Raw genomic sequence first — 19,163 nt, forward strand, 5'->3', positions numbered from 1 at the left:
TATCAGTGAGGCCGACTCGGCCATTGATTTGGGATGTTCAAAATTGCATTTTTAAACTTCACAAATTTCTCAAACTTCACTACTTGTATAAATCCAAAACTGGAAAAGTTTAAAAACAAATACTGCAAAAGCCAGTCGATTCTGAAGCCAGACATATTGGCTTTGCTAATACTTGTTTAAATATGAACTCAATTCTCATTTCAACATGCCAATGCTTGACCGACAACACATGAAGCCGACACAGGATTACAAAACAAAAGCTTTATTATTATTTACAAAATAATTCAAAGAGAACATGGAAATGTTTTTAACAAGGGTGGTGGCTCAGTACAATGGAAGAAGCAGAAGGTACCAAAAAGCAACAAGAAAGTGACCAAAATGCACGTATGTTTTTTAATAAACGTTTTTTGCACGTAGTGTTACTCGTCTGCTACATGTACACATCTATTATCCAAAGTATCAATAGCTTTCATGTCACATTCAAAATGCTGAGCTTGAAGAGTGGGAACTGTACACCTTTTTTGTGGACTTAATGACTGCAGAAGGAATAACTTCCTGCATCCATCAGGTTAAAGACTGGGTTAGCAAAAATAAAGCTTAATTAGTAGTGACTTTTTTTTAGTATACTGCAGGTATTTCCAATCGAACACTGAATGAAGACCTGAACAATCTCCAGGGATGCTCTCAATCATCTTTTCACCAGTGTCACCACATCCATTTAAACTCTGGCCCTTCTACTGAGAACTATGTACATACTTACAACGCAAACCATCCATCGCGCTAACTCTGCTAGCCGCACACAAACATAATCAGTCATTTGTACTAAACAGGTGGCTGTCACTGCTCAGAAGCAGGTCAGCTGAAGCACTGAATCAGCCCCATGGCCTCTTCACAAGATTATAACCAGTACTCTCTGCCTCGAGTACCGAATATTATGTATAATACCCTGTGGACCCCATTACTGAGAATGAGTAATCCCGGACCCTGGGTCCACGGTTATTCGTCATGTTACTACTAACTGATCACCTGGAGAAGCTCTGCTTTTAAGAGGTGAAGACAAATAATGAAAGACAAGAAATCCAGATCAAAAGACCTTCTAATTCTGATGAGGCCGGTAACTCGGTTATAGATCACTGTTGAAATTAAAAATTCAGTCATAATAAGGGTCTGAAGTCAATCTGACAAAAACGTGGCTTAATTCCAGGCATCATGGGACACATTCATTTTGGGGTCATGCTAGGTTTTGTGTAAGAACTGCAGGTTTTGCACGAGTCACCAGCATGCAAGGCGTTAAAGAAAAGCCATCCCTTGTTCTTCATTTGAGAAGTTCCAAACCCCAGAATTTCAACAACATCAAAATTCCTCACCCACCACAATCGTCCTCAGTAACCCAGTCTTTACTAAAAAGGAGAACCTCGGTTTAAATGAATACAAAATAAACCTATTTAAACCATCTTCACAAAATACCCCCCCAAAAAGCCTACTTTCCTGGCTGGAAGCCATAAAAATCCTTGTACAACCCTTTCACTCTCACCTTCTCCATCCTCTGGACACTTACTGGTACTCTCGTTTTGTTGGGAGCCTTTGACTTGCATTGCGATGAGGGCTAGACCCTGAAAACAGGAAATGCCCACCCCTTGTCCTGTTGCTGCTTATCAATAGTACTCTTCGCTTCCAACTGCCGGCCTCGTTACTTCTGGCCATTAGTCTGTGTGTTAATAGCGCACCGGTAAACATGGATGGTGCATGGTGTGGGGTTTACCGGGCTCGTCACTATCCCATCACTCCAAGGGAGCATTACATGCAGAATCAGACTTTGTGCGCTCGATTACCACGTTTGGCCTCTGTGCAATGATTCTTCCCAGGGCATATTACAGCAGGTGTGTTTCTGGCTAAATGCACTTTGGGGACATTGCACACAGCTCAGAATCACCGGTATACACTGCTGTTATCAAGCCCCGAGTCTGAAGTGAGGGGGTGCCATCCGATGTAGAAATAACCCCTCCCACCAGACAAAGGACTACTTTCAGGCTTCAGTATGTGGGAGTGACAGATAACACTGACAGAAGGCTAGCCATGCAAGAACAGCAAAGCCTGGTAACATGTGCCTGCAGAGGCGTAGAAGTTATGCACCCAGTGATATTTCCTGCAATAATTCAGCTTAGACACTGGTTATGGTATATATATATATATATCCTCCTTTGTAACAAATTAAAATAGCATTTATGCAGAAGCCCAGCGTATTTTTAAGAGACAACCGGGTTTATGTTGTGGCAGATGAACTTTCATCGTATCAAAGCGAGAAAGAATGAAATGCCTCAATCCCACTCTTGGCACTGCCAAGATTGCAGACTCTCATGTGAAACTGTGCCAAGCAGGAAATATCCACATCTCGAGGAAACCTGCTGATGTCATGCTTGCGATTATTCCGTGGACAAAGAGGCGCTTGTGTGGGTTTACGAGTGGGTGGAAGGCAGAGCAGGGAGAGGGCAGACTAGTCTGCATTCCTAGGTTAGCGTTTTAAGGTTGTCTGCTAACCAACTCAAGAAACACGTCATTTTCAGTCTCTATCAGAATTCTAAGGACAAAGTTAGGAGATAAAGTGATAAGGGCAACCTAAATACCACAAACAGCTTGATATTAGGTTAATCACCCAGAGTTCGAGTACTTGTTGGGCGACAGTGGTCGTGCTACACCCACCTGTACTAAGCTTGCTTGATGTGCTGTGAACAGTTTTCTTAAACTGCACAGGTGCGATAACTTCCCTCGTATCCAGTGTATTTTCAGAATACATTCGATGTTTGCAAGGATAGCACATACATAAATTTTGGCAGACAAATATCTGGTCTTACATATCGTCCACAATGTGTAGATTTTCAACTATTAATTCCCATGGGGCGATGTTTTTGTAGGCTATTGTTAAAATACGATGATTAAGTCAGAGGATATTCTGACAACGACATTCTGGTACCGCACTACCAGATCTGACTTGGAAGAATCTTCATTTAGAACAACATCATTCTAGCTCTTTGCAATAGTGCACTGCACCCCACAAGGAAGCCACTGGGAGGGAGACGAATTCTGATCTAGGCAGGGACAAATGAACTCCTACACCAGGTGTGATACCCTACACTGACTTCCCACTGCCTCTAACTCACATTGTGAAGCAGTAGTGTTGACAAGTAAAGTGGATGAATGCCATCTTAAAGAAATAAAAGTCTAGGTCTTTGGCAGAGAAAGTTACAAAAAACATATATACTGCCTATCTCGTTGCCTTCATTGTGTACGCTTGAATCAACAAGACACTGACGAGTTCCCAGTTTTGGGTAAACTGAACGTTGCCATCTGTACTATTATTTTTATGGCTCTACCCGATGAAGGCATTGCTGAGTACACAACCCTAATGCCAAAACTCCCAACAGCTAATGATGTCAGACGATTGCAATATGTTCATTAAAAAAAACCTCATTCTTACATAATCTCATGAGAGCACAGAATCAGCAAGATACATTTGTTCCAGTAACAGTTCTCAATCAACTGAAAAAATGGCTTCTCCAGAGGGTTTGGCAGCCTCGAGTTCTTGGGAACTTCTTGCATTTATTGTACGAATCCAAGGTTTTGGAAAAAAAAAAATGCAAAAAATGTCAGTATTGGGCTGCATTCCACATTACAAACCCGCCACCAGAAAATGAACCATAAAAAATACACTTATGTTCAGATATTTTTTTGGTTATAGTTTAAGAAATGAACATCAGCTGAGGACTTGGACTCCTGAAGGAAAGTCATGTAGTGACTCACAAGATGGACTGAGTAGTATGAGATGATTACAGCTATAGGCGCTCCAAAATAAGAACGAGCAGAATGTTTCTCTTTATGAGAGACATGACGTCAGCTTTTAGAGTAAAACATATCCATGTGCATCCTATGTAAAGCACAGGGTATTTCCACCCATGTCCGATCAATCGTGCAGCTTATACTGTTAAGCATATACTTTCTCAAATAAATAGGGATAGCAGTTCCTATGAGTCTTATAGCTCCTTGGTGTCTTGTGTCTTGTAATCATCCATAATTCGAAGCACATCATCTAGGATAGAAGGCCCCAGATCTAGATCCAGTCCTAAAAGTGATTCTGATTTTGGCATGTCAGTCTCAAGATTGCACAAGTTGTCTGTGTTGTTGTAGGCAGAGGTAGTGCTCAAGCCGAAACTCTGGCTATAATCTGGTTCTTTACTGCATGACAGTGAATCCTCTGAGGAAGAGAACGAGGCAGCTGACGAGGGGAAGGAGTTTATCTGTTCGTGGTGTGAAATGGAAGAAAAGGACATTTCCTCATTGCTGTGGAAGGAGGTCTCTCTGCCGCTGACAGACATGGTCCTATGGCCAGGGGCTTCTTCTAGGTGCAACCTGGGAGGTTTGGGTGGGGCCGGGTCTTGGTTTTGAATACCACTGAAAACAGGAAGTGACACTGCACTCTTCAGGAACGATCTGTAGCCTCCGGAGGGTGAACACTTGTCATACTCTTCATCAAGACTGCCTTCCGTTCTCTGGAAAGTGAACTTCCTGGAAAGGTTCGGAAGGAGGTCATATTTTCCTTGTAAGAAGGAGAGTTCTCCGAACATATCACCTTCTCCATCCAATCCAATATGAGCGCTGTGACGGAAATCACCAAGTGGCGGACTTATCATCTCACTAGACAGGACATCTCGAAGCTTTAACTTTTTACCCCTTTTGGGAGTGGAGGTTTTTAAATACATGGGGGTCTTAGCTGGCATCTTGGCAGTGTGTCTGTATTCAAGGATCCCAATGATGGATTCAAAACCTTTCCAAAAAACAGGTGCTCCAACTTTGAGTTTAGAGTATTGATGCTGAAGCACTAAAGGAACGTCAGGCTTTCAGATCTATTGCACCACCAATGTCCTTCTTGACTTACACAGCTACACCTCTTCGCAAGTGAAAGTCTACAATCCACCAGCTAAAGGATCTTCTTTTGTAATTTTACTGCAAAAGGATAAAAGGATAATTAGTTTGGATATTGAAGTATTCATTGACACAACATTTCAGCAACAAAGACAACTAGAAACTGGATTACATTAAAGCCTGACAACAGATATAAAAATAGAGCATCAGTGAATACAACATTTTTCAAATAACATTTACTAAATGGATGCGACCACACACTTGCAATTTGCTGCAATGCTCAACTAATTAGCTTTGTTTCCAATACAAGAAACTAGGCTGTGGGGGTTGCAGCAGCCCTATGTAAGAATACAGATGAGATGTTTTAGGAGTAAAGAACACTTGTTTTCAAAAGAGTAGAAGTGGAGACTAAAGAAAGCTGAGAGATTAGCTGAAAAAGGACAGCACACAGAGAGAAAAAAAAAATAACAGAATCAATTTCAGTGCTATGGAACCCTATCCAGTCACATACAGCAATTCTGAATGTGTAAAGACCAGGGTGGCCACTTTAATACTAGTCATCACAGACACTGTTTCCAGTCTCGAGCTTCCATGCAACATCCTATTTCACTCTGGGTATTGTGGGCTTGGTTCACTCTCATTTCACTCTTCTCCAGCCAGTAGCTCTCTAGCCACCTGGAAGTAAGTCACCAGTGTGCAGCCCAGCCTACTAGAATAGAAGCTTATGCTTGGTTGAGTTAATACATGTATCCCAAAATTGAAAAGTGGGCATTTAAGACACAAATCTATTTTCAGAACTCATGTGCTTCGCTGATGTTTGGAGACAAATGGTTGGATTTCCAAAATATATTTAAAGCAGATGTTCGAGTCCTCAATCACGAGGCATTGGTGATACATAACTACAATTATTATGTTGGTGCGGGGGCATTTAGGCTATGACTGTAGTGTAAACTTGTAGTTGCATTCCAAATTAATAAGGCCATTTTCACATTACTGCTGGCAGCCTTGCCGAGGTAATAACTGTTGGTAATCTTGCACGGGTAGAACACCAATGTAATCTTGTCTGACGTGGTCACTATTAGCACAATACTAATATCAGTTAGCACAATACTAATATCAGTAGCTCGCTATGCTTTTAATTGTACATAAGGAGCTCTTATTGCAAAAAAAAAAAAGGTTGGAGAACCTAGACTAACACATCGGATCCTAAGAAGTTTTAAGTTAACAGAGCGAAGTGGACATTCTAGTAATTACTTTCATTCGGAGGTTGGACGAGTTCCCACGAAAGTCATTTTTACTGATGTTATTAAGCATTAGAATGGTTTACAATCTGCCCTCTCCAGAACAGCTTAATACCATTTGGGTAGTCCAGGGTATGGTTTCCAACCATTTCCGCGAGTAATGCTGTGACAAGCTCAAAAGGGGCTGTTCCGACCATAAAAAGTTCATTACCGGAAATGTTGGTCACTTATTTCAAAGGAAAATGGAAAGTGTCTCCATCATGTTTGAGCGTCACTGGGATTGCAACTTAAAAGCCTGGGACATTTGAGAAACAGGAAAAATGGATTCACCTGTGACTTGTTTTGCATACGATGTAATACAACTACTGTGGGGCAGCCGTGTGGGTCTCACTTCAGGGATGGTTACATGTACATATTTTGCAACACACAAATATGCAATAGTTAAAGATAGTTAAAGATTCACTTACATGGCTACACCTGCTTCCTATTTCCGCTCCTACTTCTGCATTAGACTTCTCAGGCAGGAAAATTCAACATTAATAGAAGGCCAGAAAATTGACACCAATAGTTTTTTTTTTAGGTATGCCATTAACAAAGACCTTTTGATTTGACTAAAACGATTTGTATAATCAACTCGCTTAGAGGCCATTTTAAACCAGCAGTCTTCAGCAACTTATCAGTTACTGCGTCATTTATATTTTTCTTGAACCCACTATAGCATGCAGCATGGGGCAATGGGTCATCCCACTCCAACCATTGGCTGTCTTCACTGCCAATTTGGACATTCTGCTTTCTCCCAAGGAGCACACCCACACAAAGTAACTGCCTTCAGTGCTTGGGACTCCAATGGCATTGTAAGCTTTTTCAAACCAACATTATTTTTACTTTTAGGCAATGTTTCATTTACGTTGACAAAAGCAAGGCAGATTTCCCAACAACATGAAACAACATGCATCGACAAAGTCTAGTAGCTGGTAGTCATGCCAGACTTCTTTTGACAAGAAAGTGGACTGTGTAAAGAGTGTCCACAAGTTTTATTGTAGCAGAGTTTGTGGTCTGCCAAGAATTGTCATTTTGTCCTGATAATTGTTTGTGGTGACTAATCACTGAGGTACACTCTCTTTTTCCCCCAATACTTTTTTGAACACTTTTGTACACTCTTCCATGTTTATATTTCTTTTTCTGAATTTGAAGAGTCTTAGTCATTTTACGTCACATAGTTTGAGTTTTGTTTGACAACTCCACTCTTTCCCCAAAGTGTCTTAGAACGATTCAGATAAATTAGCTTCACACCTTTAGCTATATACCAGATTTGGACATGCCTTCTAAAACGTAATCTGAACAGGCGGGACAATGGAGAACAAACCATCCATCTTAACGAAAACAAGCACTGACAAAGCAAATATGTCCCGCATTTGTGAACTATCAACATCTGCAAAGCTGTGCAGCATGGCTGAAACATTGAAAGAGATTGCGAAGAGGCAATGCTCCTTGGAAGGGACAAACACAAGATTGATAAGCTGGGACACAAATAAAAAGCAGGCAAAGGAGTGTGACAATGATATCCAACCAATAGTCAGCAGTAGCTGGTCACTAATGCCTCTATGTTCTGATTAAGCCACAATACACCTCGAAAAATACAGCACATGCACGGTCTAGTATACCTAATCTAAAATGGTATAGTCCTTTGTTACATCTATCCTTTCACATACCACACTACAAAGATCTTTTACCTGGACTGCACTCCTACTTTCACATTAATCAACACAACCCGTTTCTAAAACAATACACTGAAAAAAACTTTAATAAACCAACCATAAGTGAAGAATGTTAGTTCAATAATCTTGTGAAAAAGGTGTGCAACTCACAAATTAATAGGGTGTCCTAAGGTAGAAGGCACTTTACAAATGCTAATAAAAAAAATGCAACTGAAAACAAAACAGTGTATAAGAGATGATGTTCGTGTTATGGCACCTACAGGTGGACCATACATAGCTCTCACTTGACAGGAAAACTGAGAGCAGACCCTTTCCTAGTCCGGACCTTTACTTTTACAAACATTATTTTCAGGTATGAAATTCCCAGTCATTCAACTAAACGGAGGGCTGTGGCTCCCAGAATTTTATGCAATGCTAGGCTATGTATATTTGTAAAACACACAATGACCAGTGAGGTTATACTGGTGCTATGCTGGTGTGTGCGTTTAGCCTTGCCAAGGGCCGGGTTAATTGAAAAGCCAGGTCTTCAGCTTTTTTCAGAATTCAAGAAGGAAAGACACTGATGTGAAATGGAAGGTTGTTACACACTTTAGGAGCGATGTATGAGAAAGTGCAGTTGCAAGGGAGGTGGGGTCCAGTTGAGGGTTGAAGTTGCTGTAAATGGATTTGATTTTGTTGCGGAAGAACATCAAAAGTTTGTTGCAGAGTTCCTGGGGTGATGATGCTGGTGGCAGCTGGAGGCGTGGTAAAACCTTTGGGGTGACAGCCAACATTTCCTGCTGCTGTTAATTTTGCAGCTGATTCAATCTGTGAGAGCTGGTCACTTAATACCGATTAGCTGGTGGTAACGTCTTAGGGTGGATTTGAAGATTCCTTTGTCCGTGGTGTCTTGGTTTGTTCTCCACTTGTGCTCCAGATGCTTGCACTGACTTTTTTGCCATTCTGAGTTTTACTATGTACCAACTGGCCTGTTTTCTTACTCTTAATGTTAGGTTTTGCTTGAAGGGAGAGAGTATGGGTGCATGCAGTGATCTAGCTTTTGTAGTTCTTGATGGCTTCATGCAGCCTGCTGGTGTGTTCAAACATGTACGCGAAGTGGGCAGAAGCCTAGTCCTCCTCTGTGGTATTTTTCCAACTGCAGTGGGCGGGTCCAGTGGTGATAGCTCTGTGGTGGGGTGGGAATGTTGAAGCTGATTTGGTCTATCCAAGTCATTGCTTCTGGTTTGACTGCGATGTTGCTCAGGTGTATGGCAGTGCAGGTGGGTCATTCGATGTGCTGGGTGAGGTCAAGGTGTTCAAGTAGGGTCGTAAAGTTTTGATCAAAGCGGTCTTCCAAGTGAAACTTCAGGTCTCCAAGGACGATGAAGGTGCTACAGTTGATGATGAGGGGCATATTGAAGTCAGTGAATGCACTGCATTTTTAAATGAAAGACTAGGACTAGAAACAAAGTTCCTCAGTAACATGGAGCACTGCGTGGGTTGTGGTTTGCCCACTCCTCAGAACATCAGCATCTGAGACTGCCCGGTCGGCCACAGTGAGATTTTCACTAGGTTTGCCCTGTATATGTTTTTCCTCAACTTCCTGTAACAACACTTAAAGCGCTGACACTTATCACTCTATATGCCAGGACTATGCAGTAAAAAAACGTGTGGGTGAATTACCCGGTTTCTCAGTCTCAGGGGGGTCCGAGCTGTCTTTGGGCCAATGAATATCTGAGATATGGGCAACCTTGGGCCCCTCTATACAGTCTACTAAGAAGGGAGGGGGACGAATCACTTTGCATTACGCCACTGGTGAATTGGTGATATTCTAACAATTTTAAAGTATCAACATAAACCTTTACAAAAAGAAAGGATTTGGATAACATAGAAAGTTATTAAAAAAACGTGGTTGTTTCTGTGCAGCGCTCTACCATCTGATGGTAATATATTAACTCGTATAAATTTGGGACAGTGCAGAGGAACAGTTTGTTCCGTGGAGACATCAGCAAACGGTTTGTGTAATTATTGAACCAAAACTCAGTGTTTATAGCTTTTCATATGAAATCAGTTAAACTTTCCAGTTTACCTTAAATGGAGATCTGCATCCCGTATGACTGGGGAAAGGGGGCAAAGAGCGAGAAATAGGATGGGCCTTGCACTCCCGCCTAACAGTAAAAGAACAGTAAGGACACAACCAAGCGTCTGAAGCAGCGCTGGCTTCTCTCCCCAAATCCACCACTCAGCTTTCTTCAAGTTGTGCTCTTTTAAAAGATCATTTCATTTTAAAGCTTGTGTGGATGCTCTGATTGCAAAGGGCCCGGAAGCCCGCCTGGGAACCCTGGGAAGGTCATGGGTTACAGGAAACGATTGTGAGCGTGCAGCTATGGAACACAAATAATATTTGCTAAGCTACATTTTAAGCCCAACCCTGACCCTGCTCTTTGGACTGCTTTGTCCAAGAGTTCAGCCTATTTCACTTTGTGTAGGCACTTCAACAATTCATATGTGACAGTGCAGTGCTTAACGCAGTGCTTAGAGACAGAAGTTTAAAGGTTTGAAATGTTGCAAAAGGCAGCTGTTCTCATTACCTCAGTTCACTGTTTCTCATTTTATTAACCATGGATGAATGAAAGGGCGAATACAATGGTGGTAAATGAGGACTTGAAACAATAATTTGTAGGCTGACACCAGTCTCAGCAGCTGGACATCCCTCACTGACCTATCGTAGCAGCCCAGTAAGAGTGAGAGGGCTGGGAAAACCTGGACTGCGTCAAGCAAAGTTGAGGTGGGGCTCCCTTTGTGGCACACCCTCCTACGGTGTTTCAAGTCAGCCTCTTGGCAACATCAGCTGCTGGCAGAACAGTCATTCTACAGTGTTCTGGTGTCTTCATGGTGAGTTGTCCTGGTGACCATGAGGGAAGCAGCTGGGAAAGATAAGACCCCCATCTCCACAAGCAAAGACCTGAAACTCCCAGCCAATTCAAGTCTTAAACATGCCTCTTGGGCCAAGAGCAAGAACACAGGCCCGGAGATAATCCAACTTCAGATGTATGCTAATGCTGCCTGCACACTTCTCTACTTGTAGAACCAAAGTAGGAGTTGGATGAACATCAAAAATGCCTGGTTCTTGCCTAGAATCTGAGAAGCATAAACTTGTAAAATGAAGGTTTATATTCGCTCTATAGCGAACACAGCAAATAAAACAGGTGAGTGACTCGCTGTCAATCTTCTTCACATAAAAAAGAAAAGGGGTAAAAAACAAACTTTCAACTCTCCATTATGGTACAAAAGATCATATCGTTCTTGGAAACCACCTGTATTGTTATATAGCATCCACAATTGGCTTATATAGCTACATGTGGCCACATCCAGTAACCGTTGGCACACCTGCTGCCAGGACATAATCAGATTCGAGAAAAAAAGTACCCCAAAAAATTGCAACTGGCCTTAGTCATCTGTACAATCTGGATCAACACCCTGTATCCATCAGGAGCGACCCAAAGGTGCTCCAATTTTCCTAAGAGCTAATGACAAATCATTTGGGAGCACTGCATCAAAACACCCGTAACAATCTACTTCCACACTCCAGGACCATGACAATCTGACTCAATATTTGCTTTTGACCCTGTAAGGAACACTGCTGCCTACCAGCTAGGTTCACAATGTACAAATACCTCAGACATGTATGCGTCCAACATGTCACCTCTGAGCAGATTTATTTACCAGCATGTAATGTTGGCGCTTCCTTTTGGCACTTTTGATTGCTCTATGCCAAGCTTCCAAAAACAAAATGAACAGATTCTCTCGACTGCAAAAGATCAGTCAGTCCAGAAGAAACATTACAAGAATTTTCACTCCAATAATACCTCTATATGTCACGACTAGGATGACATTACTCCATAATAAGTGAAAAGAGCTTCACCCAATTCTGATCCAGTACCTTTTGAGAGAGAGGCATCCGTTTCCTTTCCTCAGTATGTGCTCATTTTAAAAACACCTGCATTTTTTATTTTAATCCCCAGCCTTAGCATTTCAATGAGAATCTGCTGAAAATGTAATGAGAAGCAGGCATCTTGATTTTACATTAATGAGTGACAAGAACATGTATTTAGACTGGTGCTCATTGTTTCTGGGCAAGTAACAACATTGTGTACAAAAGGGTCTTTCCAGACCCGCTTGTCGGAACATCATCCGTGTGGTCTATCTGGACCTACAACAATTGGGACTGCTCCTTGCGTATACCATTTATAATCATCAGAACGCTGACGTTACACAACTCAACCTATCAGTCATTAGCTGATGCAAAAGCAGAGCTTCTGGGAATGTACTAGTCACCCAAACATGGATGTCAAGCATGTTGCTGAACTTTAACCTCTCCCGCAGAGCCTGAGCTCGTGCTTCTCACCCACGCAACCACATAGACCAGTCCATGTATGCAATGCTAGCCCTAGCCACTCCTGCTCCTGGCTCACTGTTCAAATACTTTAGCTTACAGATTGATTGCAATCTCTCCTGCAACACAAGAATTACTTGGCTCTGTTATTTTTTTACTATACAAAATATAACGATATATTCTAAAAGCACTTCTCCAAATGATGGTCCTAACTCAGCATGGAAGGGCCCGGATCTACCAATGCTTAGCACAGGTGCTCATGTGAAGCTACGATATGGTATGTGACTCAAAGTGGCTCAAAAATAGCATCAATTAGCTTTCCCATGCAAAAGGATGTTTGCACCAGAAACTGATGCAAGTCCACCGTAGCGGCCTTCTGTCACCTAGTGTGAAACCTCTAAAATTCTGTACTAAGTGGGCATAACAGGGTAAGAAGAGTGTAAATATCTGTAGGATTTCACGTAAAGCCAGACCAACTAAAGTCACACAAAATTGCTCTTTCATGCAATCCTAGTGCCGAATGAAGAAGGTGCAAACAATGGACAAAAGGATAACGGTACAAGGCAAACACTTCATTTTTCAAAATGAGCATGACATACGACTATCGGCATGTGATATGTAATAAATACGGAACTGCATAATTTTTTGCCTTTAGCACAAGGCAAAACTGCAGATTTCTGCGCTGCGTTATGTTAGCAATCCTTAGTAAATCTGGTCTAAGCCATCGCGAGCCTACACCCAGGATCTCCCTAAAAGCATCAAACACTACACCGCGATGGCCCTCCTCTTAGCCACACAAGAGATTGCTGTACACTGGGTAGTGAAAGCTTACCCACAGGTTAAGAACTGCCTCAAACGTCTGACATACTGTGACACCACCAGCAAGCTGTATGCTTCCCTTGGACCCCCAACTTCCAGCCCGAAGGAATTTGGCAGCCCTTGGGTAACTACTTACTGTTAACAGCCAAAACACCTCAGAGCGCAGACACCTCTAATGGTGCGGTTACACATTGCGCCCTCTTCCCAGCCACGTCCTCTCCCCCTCTAGCAAATCTCAGTTAAACACTCCTGGGCCATCACCATCCTACAGACGTGACACATGCTATGAGACATGGACCCGTTTCTCCCCCAACATACCCTTCTCCCTTTGCTCCCGCACTGGTTACTCTGCATAACCAGTTCAATGTATAATTTATGGATGTATGAGACACTGTACTTTTCATATAGAGGAGAGGCTTTGCATTTTTGTTTCTGCTGAAGTTTGATTATGTTTCCAAACTTCAGACCCTCTCACATCTCCTACTGCACATCAGTGCCTACTTGAGGCTTCTCTACACCACAGACAATGGAGATGCCCCTTCTCTGTACTACTCCTGCGTTACAGCAATTGTATCTCATTTCAATAGCTGTGACCCTAATTTTACTTACCAGAGTGCTAGGGTCACTGATTATTATTCATCCTATTACTGTATATGTATTCTATTGATGTTGTGCCTTACCATGAATATGTCTGTTCAGAAAAGTCAATAAAGTTTGGGAAAAAAATCTGTGCTTTAAAAATACCTAAAACAAATGAATAATAAAGAAACTGGAAAAACTAATAGAATAATTATTTCAGTTTATTTATGGATGTGGCCATAAAGAAACACTTCCACTGTCCTTTCTGTATATTTAACCTACTTAGGAGATTAATATGGTCTGGGAATCCAATTAACAATATGGACTCTTTATGAGCAAGTGTTCTATGTTGAAGCCACAAAATGTTTGTTCAGCTATCGCCAGATCCCGATTAGCCATCCTAAGCACAGTCCTTTTGTGAAACGTCTCGGATCTGTTCTTTCGAAAAACGGCTCACAAAATCTACCTGAATAAGTCAAGTTAAACTCAGTTGAAAATATATGTGGAAATTCAAAGGTCGGGGGATGACTTCTAGAAAAACAAAAAAGGTCGTTTCTATATTGGGCCCGGAGGATCTCTCTTTGTAGGATTATCTTCTTAGTGCGACAGACACGTTTCCAGGTAAGGATGCATGTGGATAACCTCAGCACGACCCTCTAAGTCTTCATGCAGCTGCGGGACATGCGGATATCCAATACCTACATCCTGTAACAAGAACTCTGAGCTCTGCTAAGCCAGTAATTAACGTGAGCAAAAAAGGAGAATTTGCGATTCAATTCTAATACAGATTGTCAAGATAAGTGGAATTTTTGATTATCAAAAGGACACTTAAGGACAGAAGAAAATCCACCAAGACACGAAAATTCCTACCAGAATGAATGTAGACAGTTTTGCAGGAGGAAAAGCAGAGGGGGCAGGCAAAATTCACTAAACTGCCAGAAACACACACTTTTGGGTTGCCACAAACACTTGGCAGATTTTCCATCACCCTTCTAACTATACTAACATCGAAGGCAGGGATATGAGATTTTCCAGAATGGGGAAGGGAACACTCAATATTTTAAAAGGGTGTAAGGGAAGAGGTTTCCCACATGCATTTTCTTTCTTTTCTATGAAATTCATAATGATATAAAATTAGCTAATATATAAGCCACTCAAGTATATTTTGTTTGTAGTAGCAGCCACGGAAACCTATAGTGTACATTTGCTCGTGAGTTCTCATGGTAGTCGTAAATCCCTAAAATGCTTGAAATGTACTTTAAAAAAAAAAAGGTAAGAGGAAGTGTACCAGAGAAGAATTCAAAGATTTACATCACAGCTTTGTGAATGACAGTCGAAAAAAAAGAGCCTGCCTCAGAAATCTGTGAGGATCGAGAACTATCTGGATTTTGCTGTGCACTGAAAACGTTCTGGTTTACTTAAGGGGGGGGCCTCTATCTGTACCACTAGACAGAGTTTTTTGGTTCCTTAATTGTTCTGCCACTGCCTTACCACCAAGAAGGTTTCTAGGCACACACACACATATATATATATATATATATATATATATATATATATATATATATTATAATATAAAAATGTAATCAACTTGTTGAGTGGAAAAAGTAAACACTATATTTGAGCTACCTATACGATCTGTTATTATCGGAGTTCGGGCAGATGCTTTAAGCAGAAAAATACGGTCTCAGATTAGGTACCAGAAAACTGCCTTTCAAACACTCCATGTAGCTGCAACTTTCGGTATCCCCATTTCCCTATGAATGGACTTTTGTCTCCATCACTAGATTAGATTCATTTGAGGAGGGGTAAACTCTGGTTCCACATGGAGCATTCTAGAGTGACATACAACTATTTACATACCTTGGCCCAATGAAATGGGACATTCCAAATTAAACTATTCTTTCACTTCTCCCAGACAGAGTTGAAGACGTGTGGTACCTACCAATTCACGTATGACACAAGTCAGCATCCAGGGATTAGAGGGTGTTTACCTAGCAGTGAAGCAGAAAAAAAAATACACATCTTCTCCCACCAAGAACTGGAAGCACTGAGAAATAATAAGAACTTGGCCTTGGATTACCAAGAGCAGAGTAAGAAACTCACTAATTCATCCAATTCCATTTTCTGTGACTGTTTGCCTAAGGTCTGCAATATACCACTGAAATATCAGCCTATACAGACTGAGTAACTTTCAGGCTCACTCAGCAGAAGCAGTCCATCTCTGATGATATAAGTACTTCCATCTGCAAGAAAAATCTGAGTAAGTTTAAAAAGTAACAGTGGATTTGACTAATAAGTGAGAAGTTAGCAACTATGGGGGTCATTCCGACCCGACCGTCAGGGCGGAGTGCAGCGGAAGCACCGCCAACAGGCTGGCGGTGCTTCCTGGGCGATTCGGACCGCGGCGGTAAAGCCGCGGTCAGAAAAGGGGAACTGGCGGTTTCCCGCCCAGGGAATCCGCCATGGCGGCGCTGCAAGGATTCCGACCCCCTTCCCGCCATCCTGTTCTTGGCGGTAATTACCGCCAGGAACAGGATGGCGGGAACGGGTGTTGTGGGGCCCCTGCACTGCCCATGCCACTGGCATGGGCAGTGCAGGGGCCCCCTAACAGGGCCCCATAAAGATTTTCAGTGTCTGCTTTGCAGACACTGAAAATCGCGACGGGTGCCACTGCACCCGTCGAACCCCTTCAACTCCGCCGGCTCCATTCGGAGCCGGCTTCATTGTTGAAGGGGCTTTCCCGCTGGGCCGGCCGTCTTCTGGCGGTCGCCCGCTGGCCCAGCGGGAAAGCCGGAATGGCCGCCGCGGTCTTTTGACCACGGAGCGGTCTTTCGGCGGGACCCGCTTGGCGGGCGGCGACCGCCGAGGTCAGAATGACCGCCTATATGTGCTCTTAGCCACTGTCCTTGTCATCCACCCAAACATGAGCCTGGTACCAGAAGAAGTGATAATTGTGTTACTGGTGGAAATGAAAAATATCACTGGCTGTAAAAAAAAAAAAAAAAAAAAAAAAAAAACTCCATAAAGAACAATCTAGACCACTGATAGGCAAAACTGCCATATTACTACCACAATACTGCTGTGGCAAATTTACTGCTGGTAGTATACGCATCATAATCGGTCTTATTGGAGGTGTGTCCTAAAAATGGTTGTTTTTTTCATCATAAATGAGGAAAACCCAAAACTTGATTTACCTAGGCCACACAGCTCCCACAAGGAGGCTACATATAGTCACTAAAGACTCAAGTAAAAATGACAGTAAAGTGTTTTTGGCATATGGTGCCTGTCAGACCATTTCAATTTACAAATTTCTCGACAACGGTATTTTAATCACAGGGGTAAAAATGTAGGGCCATATGTACCAACACTTTTTCCCATAGACACAGAATGGGTAAAAACATTTGCTACATCTGGCCCTTACCGACAATGATCAGGAAAAAAAATACTGAAGCAGTAGGTACATAAAACCAAAAAAATGCCCTTCACGTTTGCGTACAAGTATTCTACATTAAATCATACTTTTGCTTATTAGTTCTTATCACGGAAGATAATCACACCAACTTTGGTCTCATTTTGCAATCTCACCCCTACATACAAAGGGGAGCCTTTCATAATGCACCCAGAGTCCTACAGAGGAATACTAGAGCCATAAATAAACAACGTTGTGTGTACCAAGCAGCAAAATATGACACCATTTAAAAAGAAAAAAAGAAACACTGAGTTTACCTTATCTGGAATGCTAAATTGTGCAACTGATCACTATGTGTCTCTTCCTGAGGCAGAATGAGGCAATGTTTGAAAACATTGACCTTGTAACACATTGTGTCTCACCACAATTGTCATGTCAGCTGTAAATTCTCAGCTGAAATCTTTGCCCTGTAAAGTTTCAGTGCAATGTTTCAAGTTTTAGCAACGGGGTCCAGAACTGAGAGCGCCACAAAGTTCACGCACCCGGGATCAAAAACACTGGATGGAGTTCCACCACAGGCCTTCTCACTGGAGCGGTTGTAGGATCACATCTGTGTAGTAGCTCTGTCAGAGGTCGGCCTAATCACATACATTCGCTAACGTGCATGAAACTGTACATGTGGGCACGAACCCCTCTGGCTAATTATCTTCCCACAGTAAATCATAAGAAGCAGGTGTGTTGTGAGGGCACGTGATGACCTGTGATGCAGAGGCATGGCCTGGGAAAGAAAAGGTTTTCTACTTAAGGAAATGGAAAAGATGGAACATTGTTTATCCTCCGAGAGTTTTACAACATGCCTTATATCATCTTGCATTTGCTTCAGTCCCCAGTTTTATTCACACGGCATCCAGGTGAGTGCTCACGACTCCCAGCAGATGTCTGCTGTGGAGTGATGCCTTGAGCCACCTATGGGGTAACTGGCCACAATGGTTACTGAAGAACATGTAGATTCAAGAGGGTGAATGGAGTCTTGAGAGGAGTGTGTTAGCAGCCAAAGGACTGCTCAAGAAGGAACAATTTTAAATGGCTCCTGAATCGCTAATGATTCTTGTGCGACCATGATGACAGATCAATGTTGTTCCTAAGAGTGTGCCACCTCTGAAGAAGTATTTCTGGCTTTTTTCCTTCAATGGAATCTGTGTGAAACTGATGGCTTCAGCTGAAGTGTAATTCTTAGATGAGAGCACGGTGTAGGTCCCATACTTTCAGGTATTTTAAAACCCTACAGATAGTGATTTAAGTAGGGTACACTTTTTATTCACTACTGAGTCAGCGGAGTGCTTGGGTACAAGAATTCATGCTTTTTGAGATTCAGTTATAGCTGACAACATCTGCATCCCCTGCAAAGTATAGGGTGTTAGTGAGGGTAATGGACCACATCACTCACCCTCCTTATAGGGCAGGACCTCATTAAAGGATAAGGTTATTTTATTGGCATCTCTGCAATGAATACATATCAGAGGAAGTTCCCGAAGCTGACACATCTTGACCACTTCTGTCTCAGTATGAGGATGCTCTGAAAATGCACCCCTGACTTGTGAGGAGGAACAGCCCTATGAAGTGTTTTTTGCATCACAGGGCGGGATTATACAAACCAATAAAATAATCAACCTTCCATTAATATGTCTTCATGTATGCTCCATTTGTCCTACAAAATAGCAACCACGTGGGCAATTCAGAAACCGCTAGATGGCATTGCTGGAAGCACCCGTACATTTTGCTTCTACTGGACATGCTTTTTCATGCTTATGCGTGAAGTGCGCATGCAGGTTAAACACTCAACTTGGTCAGTCTCATTCTGGACTGCGTCACAAGGCATTGTATTTTCTTCTTCCAGAGCTCACTTAAAAAGGTGTTTTAGCGGAAAGCAAGAATTGGGATTTTCAAGATGACCTGTTTTGGCACTTCTGAGCCAACTGTAGTTACCCGACAATGGCATCTAAGCGTGGTTATGCTGTGGCTAATCACATGACATGGCATTTCGCCTCGTTTACTCTATAGGGCAAGCAGCTGGTACGGTTCAACTTCTCATCACAGAACGCCAC

At 42.3% G+C, this 19,163-nt stretch overlaps 1 protein-coding gene across 1 annotated transcript in view; it reads right to left on the reverse strand.

The window, feature by feature from the left end:
- Positions 1-241: 241 nt before the first annotated feature.
- The window catches only part of LOC138260017 (cdc42 effector protein 2-like), a 61,771-nt gene continuing 42,849 nt past the window's right edge, over positions 242-19,163 (reverse strand). The window contains exon 2 of the mRNA XM_069208079.1: positions 242-4,998. Coding sequence (XP_069064180.1) covers positions 4,029-4,772 — 744 coding nt within the window. The 5' untranslated portion in view covers positions 4,773-4,998 and the 3' untranslated portion in view covers positions 242-4,028. The remainder of the gene's footprint in view (positions 4,999-19,163) is intronic.

Source organism: Pleurodeles waltl, chromosome 9 (assembly GCF_031143425.1).
Source record: "Pleurodeles waltl isolate 20211129_DDA chromosome 9, aPleWal1.hap1.20221129, whole genome shotgun sequence".
NCBI lineage: Eukaryota > Metazoa > Chordata > Amphibia > Caudata > Salamandridae > Pleurodeles > Pleurodeles waltl.